The sequence below is a fragment of the Bombus flavifrons genome, chromosome 7 (genome assembly GCF_040668555.2).
Source record: "Bombus flavifrons isolate JBK064 chromosome 7, iyBomFlav1_principal, whole genome shotgun sequence".
Lineage (NCBI taxonomy): Eukaryota > Metazoa > Arthropoda > Insecta > Hymenoptera > Apidae > Bombus > Bombus flavifrons.
Genome location: NC_138448.1, coordinates 11602173 through 11616477, shown reverse-complemented (window position 1 = coordinate 11616477; position 14305 = coordinate 11602173). Strand labels below are relative to the sequence as shown.

At 43.4% G+C, this 14305-nt stretch overlaps 1 protein-coding gene across 2 annotated transcripts in view; it reads right to left on the bottom strand.

Annotated features, from left to right (window-relative positions):
- Tmtc2 (Transmembrane O-mannosyltransferase targeting cadherins 2) overlaps positions 1-14305 on the bottom strand; it is a 215086-nt gene that overhangs the window by 17149 nt on the left and 183632 nt on the right. For both annotated transcript variants that reach the window (XM_069117039.1, XM_069117038.1), the window contains exon 9: positions 10351-10595. In XM_069117039.1, the coding sequence (XP_068973140.1) occupies positions 10351-10595 (245 nt within the window). The remainder of the gene's footprint in view (positions 1-10350; positions 10596-14305) is intronic.

Sequence of the window (14305 nt, the reverse complement as noted above, 5' to 3'; positions counted from 1 at the left end):
TTAAAAGCTATTCCGGTAGTCTTAACGGACTCTTGGAAGCCACGTTAGTCGGGTATTAGATCGTCCAATAAGTTCTACCGCGATGCGTTAATATTCTATGAGAAGGTTTTTAAGAGAGAAGATCAGCGAATAATAGGGGTTTTTAACTCTTTTTAAATAGTTTCTCCCATTACATTTATATTATAGGAGTTTCGCGATGAAAATAAAAAATTGTTACGATTTTGCGATCAAGTAATACGAATTCACGTTCGCGTTGGTGGTTTCAATTAACAGGATCTCAATTAATCGAGCTCCAATTAAAATTTCGTACCAGTATCACAGCGTTTCCGAAATTGTTCAGAATTCCGCGAGTTGTAACTTGAATACTCGGCAACTTAGCTTCGACATCGGCCATTTATTAATTTCGTTAAATGAGAACGCTGTAAAAATTGCCTGTACATTTATACGCGACGACCAGCGAAACTAGAATATCGATAATTTGTCGTGTAAACACGCGATCGACGACGTGTTCGAATTTTTTCCTCGTATATTCTACGAGTTACGTTCGTTTCGCGTTATCACGAGTCGCATAGAACTCGCGATGACGCGTTTTACCGCGGCATCGACGTTTCTCTTCGCTTTAATCACCGTTGCGTCGGTTATTCGAACAGACGATAATGACGATATTTCCTGATGTAACGTATGAAAATTCGTGAAATCGTGGAAAGCGTCGAGGCGCTTGCGACGGATTGGAAATCCGCGAATGTTTGATTACTGGGAACATCCATTTGCGTCTGTCTAGCCATTAAATTCACCGCTGCTGATCGTTTACGGTCGAAATCGCGTTCAAATTTTCTGAAACAGTCGCGTTATTTCCATCATCCAAGTTCTATAGTCGTTCGCGGAGCGACATGCTCTTTCAAGTTTTCAACGATCACCGGTAGTTTCATAGTCGACGATGACAGTAATATCGGAAAACGATAGAAGAGAAAATAAAATTCCGCATTGTCACTCGCTAATCTGCCTCGATTTAATCAACCAGCAACTTTCAAGAAATTTCACCGGCTTGTTTCTTTCTTTCCACGCCTCTATCGAATACCTTTAGATTTGCTTTCGGTTTATAAAGCTGTGAAGCCAACGAACACGCCTCGAGGGAACGGAGAACTCTATCAAGCTGCTAAGGAAAAAAAAAGGAGCCGGTCGAAATGGAACATTATCGACTCTATTATACCACGACTACGAATACTCCCCGCCGCGTCGCGGTCTCGCTCCCTAGGGTAACCCTCCAAGTGTTCGAGACGCGAGCACCATGAACGTGACGTTCGATTTTACCATTTCTAGACTGGTCGACCTCTCAAAGACATCCCATCCTCTCACGACGGAGAAAAAGAGAAAAAATGAACGAAAGCAAACCCTGATTTCTGCTTCTCACGCGTATGAGTTTCCCTCCTAAACCTAGTAATCGCACCTTCTATTTCCAGTTTCGCCGCCAATCAGACGGCGTACGACGCAAAAAGCGAATCTCGCGGTCTTAACCTCGACCGAGGATCGTATCGGAGTATAGCGTGGAGAAAGAAGGAATTTCAGAGGGATTTGACGAGCTCTCAACGAATCTACAGGGTAATGGGGATGCACGAAGGAAGGTCGCGTTCTTCGTGAAATTACGAAACGGGACGACACGACGGTAGAATTCATGTTAGAGGGGAGGGCAGAGTAAAGTTAGATCCGTGGGCAGCTATGTCGAGGAAATGAGGTACATAGGGATGAACGGAATGGAGATTGGGGAGGGTGTACGCGCGTGCACCGTGTAGAGCGGGGAAGATCGTAGAAGAAGGGTGGACAGAGAGAAGATGGAAAGTAGATGGGGTCGCGAAATTACCTCGAGCGGCATTGTATGTCGGCCGGAGGGTTTCAAGCACCTAATTAGCCACTTAAACAGAGCGGCACAAAGAGACCCTCTGTTATTAAAACGACATATGAAATGATCGGTCCTCTTTTTTTTTTTTTTGAACAAAAGGAACAGTCGATGGGGAGTTTTCGATCGTGTCTTCGATGTAAGATCGATTTCACTGGAAACGATTGTCGAGAGGAGCTTTGAAAATATCTTTCTGTTTGCGATAAATGAAATTGACGTATGAAGTCTCGATATAGAAGATTCATGTTAGAACAATTCTTTCGTTGGTCGACCGTTTTTCTTCGAGCAATTAAAGCCACGTGTATGGACGATGTAAATATGTATATTTTCTTTTTCATGCGTAAACCATTTATTATTATTTTCAATTTGAAGATCATTACACTCATTATACTCATAACCTGTTTTATAAGCAATGGTGCAAGAAAGAAATGCAAATTGATTTTACTTAAATAAACGTATGTTCTTTGTTGAATATTTTATATATTGGAATATTTGCGTTTCTACAAAAAAAGTACACAGAGTTTATCTTTTACGATGATACGGTTTATCGGTGAGCTGATCTTCGTGAATAATAAATCATTTGCAACTATCGTCGCCGGATAGCGATATATCCAAGACGAGGGATTACTCTTTCTCAAACTTGAAACAATTAATCGCATTCTTCGAATTATTTGTAGATCCCTTCATGGAGTTTGTTCGAAGTTCTTGCAGTGGAGTAACGTGGAATTTCTTGGCGAGACACTTCGACACTGGACGAGAGAGGAAAGAAGCAAATAGAAGACAAACAGCGATAATGATTCTCACTGCCGTTTTTATTGAACGATCAAGAGCGAACAGGGAGTGTGAGAGTACCCCGAGGGTTGGTTGATTAACGAAATCGAGGCGTGTCACGCACCGTTCCGTGCTGGATATCTGTACACGTTGTGAGGGTAAATGAAAAAGGGGTCGAAACTTTCCGGTTATTAATTTTTTCTTAGCTGGTGATTTTCCGGAAACTTGGTCGAGTACCCACAGGAGTCGCCAAGTTTTTTCTCTCGTAACTGATAACACTGTTAGAAGGGGGTGAACATTTTGGGGTCCATTTTGTCGTCGTATCCGCGATAAATTAATTATTATCCGTGATATACATGATATTCCTAGTTCCACGATTGAAATATCTTTCGTGTTCCCGAGTCGAGAGTTCGAGAGCTGTATTTATGTGTTCTCGATTAATGCGACGATGTCGCAAACTTGCTTGTCTTCGATAACTTATGGGAGCTGAGAAAAGGAAACGAAATGGAAGAAGTTTCAGGCGATTCAATCGATATACTGGAATCAATTGAGAACCATATCACTCTGACGTCAGATTATTAATCTTGATTCGCTGCAGCTTTCTTACTCTGTCCAAAAGAGCTGAGTTTATTAATCATACAAAAGAATTCCGATATTTCTTACGTCGCTCGTCACGCCTATTTCTTTCAAACGTTATACAGGGTGGTTGGTAACTGGTGGTACAAGCGGAAAGGGGGTGATTCTACGCGAAAAAAGAAGTCGAAAATATAGAATAAAAATTTTTCGTTCGAGGCTTTGTTTTCGAGAAAATCGTCTTTGAATTTTCGCTCGGTACGCGTGCACTTTATCACGTCTCGTTATAACGGATCTCACTGTAGATCGTTGTCTCGATTGACGTTTTTTTTTTTATTCTATAAATTTTTATTCTATATTTTTTATTCTATATTTTCGACTTCTTTTTTCGCGTAGAATCACCCCCTTTCCGCTTGTACCACCAGTTACCAACCACCCTGTATACAATTCGTTGGATTGTAACGAGAGAAAAGAAAAATATAAGACAGAGGATGAAGGAAAGGAAAGCGATTGTAAAAGAAAAGTCGACGAATTTGCCGCTGGATTTATTCCTAAGATTTTCTAGTTCTGTCACACGGATGAAACAGTTAGCCAAGGATTTTCCAGAATCTTAGAGTAACACGAATATCTTTAATGGCGACTATATAAGAGCCATCAGACATTCGCATCCCCTGGGCAATATTTCGCTAATTGAACGCCATTGCATCGAGGAAGCGTCGTAAGCTTGTCAGAAGAGATAATTCCAGCCTTCGTCAGTGTAAACGCGACGTCGCAACGACGTCGTTCGTAGAGTCACGAGCACGGATGTTTCAGGACATTTATTATCCGCTGCGAGAGCACGGAGGATGGATGGTAGAAAGGGTCACGGAATGAAAGAAAGTCTGACGAAAGCTGCAGACAGAAACCGTGCACGCCGGCTGTCGCTGCACGGTCGCGAATTCTTTGCGATTCCCGAGAAGCGAGGTGCATAATTACGAGTGCACAAGCGCATAATAGATAGCGGAGCCGGTGCAGGCTTTCGTCGAGGGTCGGGCTCTTTTCTGTCGTTGCAGAAACCGCGCTCGATAGTTCGTGTCTGTGCGAGAGCCTGCCTCTCCATTGTCTCATTATCATGATCCGTGATTGTCGTCGACGTCTGTTCACCGGGTTCCTCTCTTTTCCTCCGGCACCGCCGACCCTGAAAACACTCCGCCGATTCTCTAACGATGTCTCTCGTCTAGCGATGGTTTGTTTCGTTTTACCTCTCTCTCCTACCTTCTCCGTGGTTTCTTCGTCCTCTTTCTCTTTCCCTTCTTCTCGTTTGCATCATTTCGATTTGTTCGACGATCCGCTTCGCTCGGGGCGAACAGACGATTCGCCGATTAATTTACTTCTCGCAGGCAATCGCGAGTCTCTAGCTTAAATCAGCAAGCCAGGTCGACCGATTCGTCGAGGTACCAGAACAACAGATGAAATTTTTGACGTTCATTAAAGACGGAGTTACCTTCCAGCTTACTGTGTTTCTGCTCGTTTCTCCCCCCGTTTTCGTTACAACGATACTCTCGACTCGTTCGCTTCCGCGTAATAACTCTAACTTCTCCGCGCTGTTGGAAATAAGACAATAAATTCTGCAGCGACTAAATAGCGATAAATTACGCGCAACGACTAATTGCCGGGCTAAGTGCGAACGAATGCGGCGATAAATTAAATCCTGGTAATGAGTTATGAAACAGCCGGCGTTCAGCTGGTCGACGAAGTTCGATGATGTTACTCTGTTGACGAAGGGGAAACAGAGAAACGAAGAGGGAAAACGAGTGTGACGAAGGTAAATTGTGTTATGAAAAGGTTGTTATTAAGGATGGATGTTAATCCTTGGTTGGCTGAGCTCGCGTTACGCGTGTTCCACGACTGGGCCGAGCGATCGCGTTCAAAGGCGATTTCCACGAAATGTAAGTAAATTACCTGGGATTTAATAGTCTTGGTCACGTGATATACCGTTGGTTAACATATGTAACAAGCAGCCTACACGGTCACGTGACACGCGATAAAAGAGGCCGCGACACGGCTCGCGATTTTCGTTTACCTTATTTTTGTACGAGTCTCGATAAGTAGCTTGTTAAAAAGCGCCCGGGACTGGCTTTCACAAGCCCTGCCCACAGGTTATTTTTTCTGAATTCAATTTTTAGACGTCCTTGTGTACCTCGTTTAGTACACAGTAGATCTCGCGAGCGAGTTTATATGGAAAAAATCGTTTATACAGAAGATGTTGATCATTCTTGCGTGCTGAGGGAAATCGTGTAAATGTGTAAAATATAGACCCGTATGAAATGACGATCTAGGCTTCAAATTGAGGAACAATTCAGAGAATGCACGTGCAGATTTAATTGCATGTGCCAAGAATGCGTGTTACGCGTCTTATTGAAACGTCGAAGAGTTGAGAAAATGATCCAAGCGTTGATCAGAGAGAAAGAGAGAGAGAGAGAGAGAGTTCCAAGAGTTTGTTATTTTTATCACAAAATATAACCCGCCCTCGATTAAACGTTTCTAGCGTCGTCTCTTGAACCTAGCTTCCAAATTATTGTTCTCGAATTATTAAAACTCGAGCTCGGATTTGGACAAGAGAGTTCAGTCAGTTTTGATACGATTATCGTCGGAGTGGAGGTAGACGTTACGAGTAGTTACAACTCGAGAGTTGAGAAGTTTTTCCCGAAGTGTCTCGGTATAATAACTCGAGCCAGGCGGACAGCAGCAAAAGAGAATCGGAAAAAGTCGAGCGCGATGCTGTTCGCATAAGCCACCGATATCACTCTGCCGGGCAATTTAAAGTTACGATTCGAGAGGGTATCTGGCTGTCCGAACGGCCGTGAATTCCAAGCTCGACGACGTTATCACACGGTCCAGCTCTTTCCTCGTGCAACTTTCGTCCCGTGGTCGCTGGTATTTCTTCCGATTTCCAGCGGAAATGCACGCGTGCCGTCGAACGATCGAATCATGAAATCTGCGAGCGTCGTTCCCTCGCAAATTCTTCGTCGTAATTTCGTCGAACGGATGGACGATCGATTATAACGCGTCGCGATTCTTCGTCGGAAAGTAACACTGCCGGTGACCGAGAAATTCCAACGATTTTCAGAATTTCAGGGCGCGTACGCGCGACATTTCTCGATCTTTCGGATTCGACGGTGACTGAGTCACCTTAGCGCGAGATTCTTCGTCGCAATTTCAACCAACGAGTTAGCGAGCGCAACTTAACGTTTGCCGATCGAACGAGGGATAAAACGAAAGGATATATACATATATATAGCGAGAGAGAGAGACAAAGAGAGAGAAAGAGAGAGAGAGATAGTCGGATCGGCTCCTCGGGTCGCAGAGACGTTCCCCGCGGGGAATGCAAAAAGCTCGAGCCGGAGGAATTTCAATTTGCCCCGATATCAAATATTTCGGATTCTCGTGTCGTCGGTGAGAAGGGTTTAATCAATTAGACGGATCAACTAGGCTGGGAGAAAAGTTTCCGTGGAAACGTGCCAGCGTGATCTCTTTGGATTCGTCGATCGTGGAACATAGTTCGGACGAATCGTAGCTACGAAACGGTGGCGCAACACGACACTTAGGGGATGAAAGGGTCGAGAGAAGGATGGTACACGGGTAATGTAGCGTGTACATGATAAAAGCAATGCGGGGTGAATAATAAAAAGGGGTAGTTGCTTCTTAACATTCGAAATGGTCGTACCGTGATAAATTATTAATACCGTTTAGCTAGAAATTTGCCGCATTTGCATGGAAATTCATCGGTGACCCGTTGGATGTTGCGGTGTGTATAGAATTCGGGAATGTACCATGGCGCTATCTGTTCCGTTCCATGGATGTATTTTACAGTGGACGGTCGCGCGCGCGCAAATTATTCCGCGTTTCGATACCGCATCCCGGCGATTGGTTCCGCGTCAGGCCGCGTGAAAATTACACGCAACCATGCCGAGTGGAACGCGCCGATTGCCTTCCCTTTCCCACAGAAATAGCCGCGGATTAATGAAAACTAACCCCTATTCCACTATCTTGCCGGTGTTCTCTTTTCTATGCCCTTTTTTCCACGATACAATTTTATTATGGTCGTGTTTCCGATCGATTGGATGCCGCTTTTCACTTTGCGCGAGCTTGTTAGTTGATCGTTTGGTCCACTACGAGGATTATTACCGATGGATTCGAATAAAAGATTGAATATGTCGCATAGTACGCGCTCGATATTGACACGAATTTTTTTATATTGGAAACATTTCATGTATATTCATGAAAATGCGATTGACTACTTTTTCAATTCGTTCTGCGCTATCCTCAAAATAGCATGAAATATTAAGATAATGTTACAGCGTAAATGGCAGTGATTTCAGACTTAGGAGTTTGAGAGAAAATATTCGTTGACCGCCTGGTTAGCTTAATTGGAAAACAAGCAGTCCGGCAAGCGGAAGATCCCGGGTTCGAATCCCGGTGTCCAGTAAAATCGATCGGCCGAATATTTTTCTTCCTACGATAGAATAAATTAGCATCGAGGAAAATCCGAAAAAATAAACAGAAAATCTGTTGGACATTCGTAATACCCGTAAGAGAATGACGCGGGAGAAGAATATACAAGAAAACTACCACCCCTGCATCATATTTACGAGGAAATTCCTTCGACGGGTAGTGAATTGTCACCGGGACATCGCTTTAACGAGGCCGAAACGCATCAAGAAACCGTATCCTAGTTCGGTATTTCCAACGGCCACGCCGGAAATGCGCAGCTACGACTTGGGATGCCGTTTTCTTGGCGCATCTGGGCGACGTTTCTCGCGTGTGCAAGTGTGTACCCTCGCGCCAGACGACGGCAGCAACGCTTGGAAAACCGTGTGCACGAGAGCGCGGTGATGTGTAGTCTGCGGCGAGAGCCCCGAGAAGGCGAAAAATACTTTTCGTATAAATTGTCGCGCAGGAATTCCACGACGATGCGCTGAACAAAACGCGGCCACGCTACGAGCACGTAGAAAGCACGGAGCCAGTGTGACCTGGCTGGTACACGCCAGAATGAAACACGGAGGAAGAGAAACAGAAACAGAAAGAGGGAGGAGGAGGGGGTTGTCGGAGAGGGTGGAGTATCTCGTAAAAATGCAAACTTCTCTTTTCTTCGTCGAAGTCGAGCGCGAAGCTCGGGTCGTTGTACGAGTCGTTGTTGTCGCGTCGTTGTCCAAAAAAGTTCAACGTGCGTTTCCACTTGGAAAAAAACATACCAAACTGTTGGAGGACCGCGTTCGATAGGGTGGAAGGAGTACGAGCCGGAGGATGATCGTTGAAATTTCCGGAGAGTAACTCGCTCGGGTGTGGAGCCACGGTGACACGAGAATAAGGGAAACGATTCTCCAAACTGGAAATGGAATGCTTTAAAGAAAAAACAAACGCTTGCCTCTATATGCGAAAGTTGGGTAATTGCGATCGGGAGTCACGACGCCCATAAGACAATGATCGAGCAGCTGGAATTGTTGCTCGCGGTTGAAGTAACCTTGGAAAGCAATTAAGAGCTGTGACGGAGCAGCGACCGATGGAGAAAAGGTCGAGAATCACTTCTGGATTGATCGCGTGCCAGCCTCGTACGGGGCTTGAAAAGGTTGTTCGTGGCTGGAAACGCCGACGCGAAGGTTACCAAGATATGGAATAATTCTGTAATTTACAGTGACATAAATCAAAGCAGACTTCTCGCTCGTGAGTTTCCTGGCGATGGCAAAACTATGGAGATATAGTTACACTTATCGATCTCCGACAACGTCAGGATTTTCTGCGATACAGCGTTCACGTGCTGCATAGTTACGAATCCCTTCCAAAGTTTCTATTTCATTTAAAGTATATCTCGTTTCTCGTAGCTTTGTCGCAGCTTCATACAAATTCACCATGTAACTACATTAACGGCGCCTATGGTACAATAAGTTGGACTGAAAAACCTGCAACCTAATTCCTCACCAGGCTATCTACAACCATAATAACTTCGTTCCACCGAGCATAATCGAAGTATTTTCAATTCAGATTTTTTTCCGCTTTCGACTCGACGCTATCGTATTCGAAGGATCATGGGCGAGGAGTTCGCGGAGATGGCTGTCGCGCGGAAATTCGCAGGAGATTAAATGAAAATTGAAAGAGTTAAATGCGACGGTAATTTTTTTTTCTCGCGCGTTGCAAAAAGGAAAGCACGATACGCGAGGAAATGGACGGGAGAAATACCATGGGCCGAGGGAGAGGTAGAACGGTTGCGCAGGATTACGGCGAGCTTAAAATTTTTAATTTTGGTTTACGACGCGACTGAAAATCATATTTGCGGCCGGCTTGCATACGCGGGACATTCCGCTCTCGGTGATGCAAACAACGTCGACATCGGCGCTGCTTTTCGTATGGAAGCTGCTATTTCGCCCGTTTATTTCTTTCCTTTTCTCTTTTTTTTTCCACAAGTCGATAAAACGTTAATTGCTTTGGCCGTGCACATACGCGACTTTGTCTTGGACTCGTCCAAAAAACGATCATAGCAGGAGTGCAACTTTGGGGCACGATCGATACTTGGTGAATTTAATTAGCCACCCCTGGTATCCTCGCGTGTTTTCCAACAACGGGTAATTACGAAAATTGCAATTCATACGGGCAAACATACCTTCGCGCGCGATCGTGCGCGGCTACTAATTCGATTTAATGAAGAAGCTCGCGGTAATGTTACAATCAAAACATCGTACCGCCTGTCGATCGATAGTAAACGAATTATAATTTTACAAGACCCTCTCGCCTCTAGTTCGACTCGCGTGTGGCATGAATAATTGCGAAGCGTGTTAGGCATGATTCGCCATAACCGATCCTTCTTAACGTAAACGAGCACTTCCATTGAATCCTATCTACGACTTCATCGTAGGTATATATATCTTCTTACGTGTCAAATAACACGAGACGCGGTCAGAGAATATAGGAGTCGCGTAATTTCCCGTAAAATCAATCGTACAAATTCCTTTGACAAATCGATTTGATGGAAGACGATTCGTCAAAGGAAATGCAGGAATGCGAAGTGCAGCTGCTTGTCCGTAAGTGGCTGCTTTGCGTAAATGCAGTAACAAGCTGCAAGTGACCTGAACACTGACCTGAGGTGGATAGTGATCTGGCAACGCATGCAGCGCTTCCCTATACGCGGACAGGGCCCTTTGTAATCTACCCTGATCGGCGTAGAGAGCGCCTAATTGAAGGAGGGCCTGTACTCTGGCTGCCTCGTGAGCCCTCTTGTCCTTGAGGCCGGAACCGTCCAAGGATGCGCCGGCCCGCAAAACCGCAGCCGCTTCCGTTCCACGTCCGACCGAGGCCAGCGCCGCGCCCAGATTCACGTAAGCCTCTGCAAAGACAAACGATAAGGATCATGAGCGCCGTTGGATTACCGCCTTGTGCCTGTGTGATACGCTCTGCCGTTCTCTCTCCAGAGAGATCGGCCATGAATTTATATAAATCGAATCGGCCGCGTTTTTCCATTTGTCCTCCTACATTCCTACCAGACAGTCCATTTCTCTTTCGAGCTTTCTTTAGGACCTTCTTTTGTCTTCCCATCTCGCGAAAGCATCGATGAATTATACAATGTAGATATATATGTGTTTCGTTAGTCGAAAGATTATAGCAGTCAGATAGCGTGATTTTTTCAATGTGCAAGAGTGTGACAAACACACGTACTCGAATCGTTTATTTTGGGAGTGGTAAGTGATGGAGAGTCCATTTTCTCTTGTTTTCAAGCATTCGAGTGTTTGCGTTTCCATCGTATTGAAATATTCTCTATGTGTTTATGTAGATGTAAATACATTATACGAATAGCTTTTTTTAGAATTAACTAGACCAATGTATCTTCTCTGGAGTCACGAATGGATTTACGTCGTTCACAAAAATGGTGAATTGTACAATTCATTAGAGTTTAAGTATTTAAAATTGTTAAAAAAATATATATATACACAGCGTACAGAAATGTATAAAAAATGCACAGTATTTGATAATAGATAGAATAAAAGTAAATAAATGACAATTATCATAATATCACGTTAGAGTGCGGTAACAACACCCGTATCATTGTCTGATCTTAATGTTAACGCAAGTTTGTCAATTGAGAAAAGAATGCAACGTTGTAATATTTTCTTTAAAACCAAATGACTTGCACTTCGATACGACCCGATGTAAGTGTAAAACTATTATTAATCTTATGATACTTTCAAGTTATAACAATAACATTTAATTATAACAATTTAATCTCATAATAATAACAAAAATAACAATTTAATAAATGAAATAATAATTGACGATATTACCGAATCGCATTTAAATAACTTGCTCACATCCGTATTTGCAATATATATTATGTCAGATACAAAAATTAGGATTACATTCGCTACCCATTTGTTTTTGATTATTGGTGCCCCTACTGTTTGATCGTGTTACAGATTACAGGAAATGAACTTACACGGCTTGCAAAGTAAATGATTACGCAATTCCATTTATTAACGGAATTTCAATTGATCGAAACAAACGAATATATTAAAATTTAAATTATAAATTGTCTACAAATAAAATGTTCACATTGAAATATGTGTGAATTGCTAATTTCTGCAAGAAATGAAATCAAGCCACTTTCGAAATAAACGTTCGATCTAATCCCAAAATCAAATCGACGTGGGACTGATTTAATTTCGTTTTTACCACTGACTTTATCTCGGGCAACTATATACAGTTAATAGATATCGATAGAAACATTAATTAGAAGCTAAAATTGCTACAATTAGAAAGGTAATATAATTAAGTTTTAATGAAAATTAATCTTGCGGAGACACTTTTGTCTCATATTGATATGTTACATCAATTGATATATATATTTCAAGCTACATTCTAAAGGTTTACGTAGATTTTATGAAATGTCATTACGGATGAAGATAAAACTTCAACGACACGGATACATTGCTTGTTTCAGTTTATATCTGGCAAAGTAATCCGATTATACGAAGAAATAAAAAATCGGCAGCAGAGAAATATTCTTCGATCACAACTTAAAAATAGAACAAATATGTTAATCGTTCGATGAAATTTCACCATGTGCAGCGTATACGTAAGCAATCGAATGGATAAAGCTACGTTCATGTGTAATGGTGCTTTGAAATATCGTTATAGTCGGAGAAAAAGTACTGGAAAGGGTCAGAGAGAAAATGCTATGAAATATTAAGAACGGCGAAGTCGCGTCGGACGTTTAATTTAAGAAACTACGGTGCGGCACAATCATAACAAGATCTACTTTTTGCTCGATTCACTGGAAAGCAGAAGAGGGCAGGGCAGATTTTTCGCGACGAGGGTTTCTTTAGAAATTCGGACAGAGGCAGTGCTGGGGCCAGTCTTTAACGTAAATTCAGACATTCATAGCATGGCTACCACTTCGCTTCTTGCCCTGTCCGTTTCTAGTTAAAAGGGCATTGCCTGGCTTCCGGGGTCGGCTGCTTTTACGACTCGACGGCGAATCGGGTTAACTCCGCATGAATTCCCGCCTTTTGTCGCGTGTTTCCCGTATTTCCTTGGCTAATTACTAAATATCGTGCGAAACGGCGACCTGCAGGATGCCCAGCGTCGTCGAAACGTGGTGGAAATGCTTCGAGGGACGAAGATTAACTTAGCTCTTGCGCTAATTCCCGCCGTTTGTTTCTTTCATCATCCAAGATTTTAATTAAAACGAAAACGTCCTCTCTCTTGCAAGAGCAATCCCATAAACACGGGGAAATACCGGAGAATCTACTTTCCTTATGAACTCTGAAAAGTTTCGATCTCAAAGATAAGAATATCCATTGTTTTCTTCTTCTCCTATACTTCCTCGGATTTTTTACACTTTTTTTACTGTTGAATTTAGTACACGCCATTGTAGTCGCTAAACGATTCGCGGACACAATGACAAGGCAACCGTATCTAGGGATGCAAAGTGGAGAGAGTGGGCGATCTCGAGGAGCCGGACAAAAAAGCCGCAGTCGGCTATGACTTTAATTAAAAATTTCAAGTTACCGCGAGGTATCCTTGCTCGCGGCGGTCGAATCCCCGCAGAGGCCGCGTCGCCGAACAACCAGGCCAAAGTGAAACGTATTAAAAAGTTTATTTCCACTTTTATTGTCACCCTCGTGGAACGTGATCCCTTACGCTCATAGGGAAAAGAAGCGGAGAAGGAAAGAGAACGGGAAGAGGCGGGATGGAACGGGGGCAGAAACGATGAGGTGGTGGAAGAGCACGATGAATCTCGGTGGATCGATAGTGGGAACGCGGGAGCCTTCTTAATTCGAAGCAATCTGCTTCTTCGAGATTTCCAACGACGGATTTCCAATTCCTGACCTCTCCCATAGGGATCGACCGATTCGATCCTCTAATTTCGTCGCGTTTAACTTTCCTAGGGCTAGCCGTTTTACCGTTCAACCGGCTAAACGTAATATACTACGGTTCGCGGAGGCGGCTGCTAATCTCGATATCATCCGACGCGATATTACAGCACGAACGTAAGACGTTTACCCTCACGCCTCCAGTTGCGCAGTATAAACAGGCACCTGGGAAGACTTTCATTAACGAGCCGTGTGATTGGCAAATTTTCCGAGACGCCTCTATCGCATACCCGGCTAAATCCGGTTTGGTTTAACGAAATCCCCCGATAACGGGGATCATTTTTCCCTACCAGAGATCGGATACCGACAAAGCTATATTCCCATAACTTGATTCTCATGGGCTCGTATAAATCGTAAGTAATTGGTGCAAGTTCGGCACGTGTATTTCGATAATTCTCAGCGTGGCATTCAAACTGTGTATGAAGGGCGAAAAAGAGAAGAAAGAAGAAAGAAATGTGGTGGACGGTGAGACATGTTGTTGGTTAAATTGACAACGAGACGAGTTGATTTCGTTAACTATATTTACAGATATTTTGAAATGTAGAATACAAAGTTAATCGCAAGCGTTGCTCGCTCGATGATGTTCGTTATAAGATTGCGCGATACTGCGGTACTGATACTAATTCTTATGCTGATTCGCTAGACTGATTCGTTATACTTATTCGTT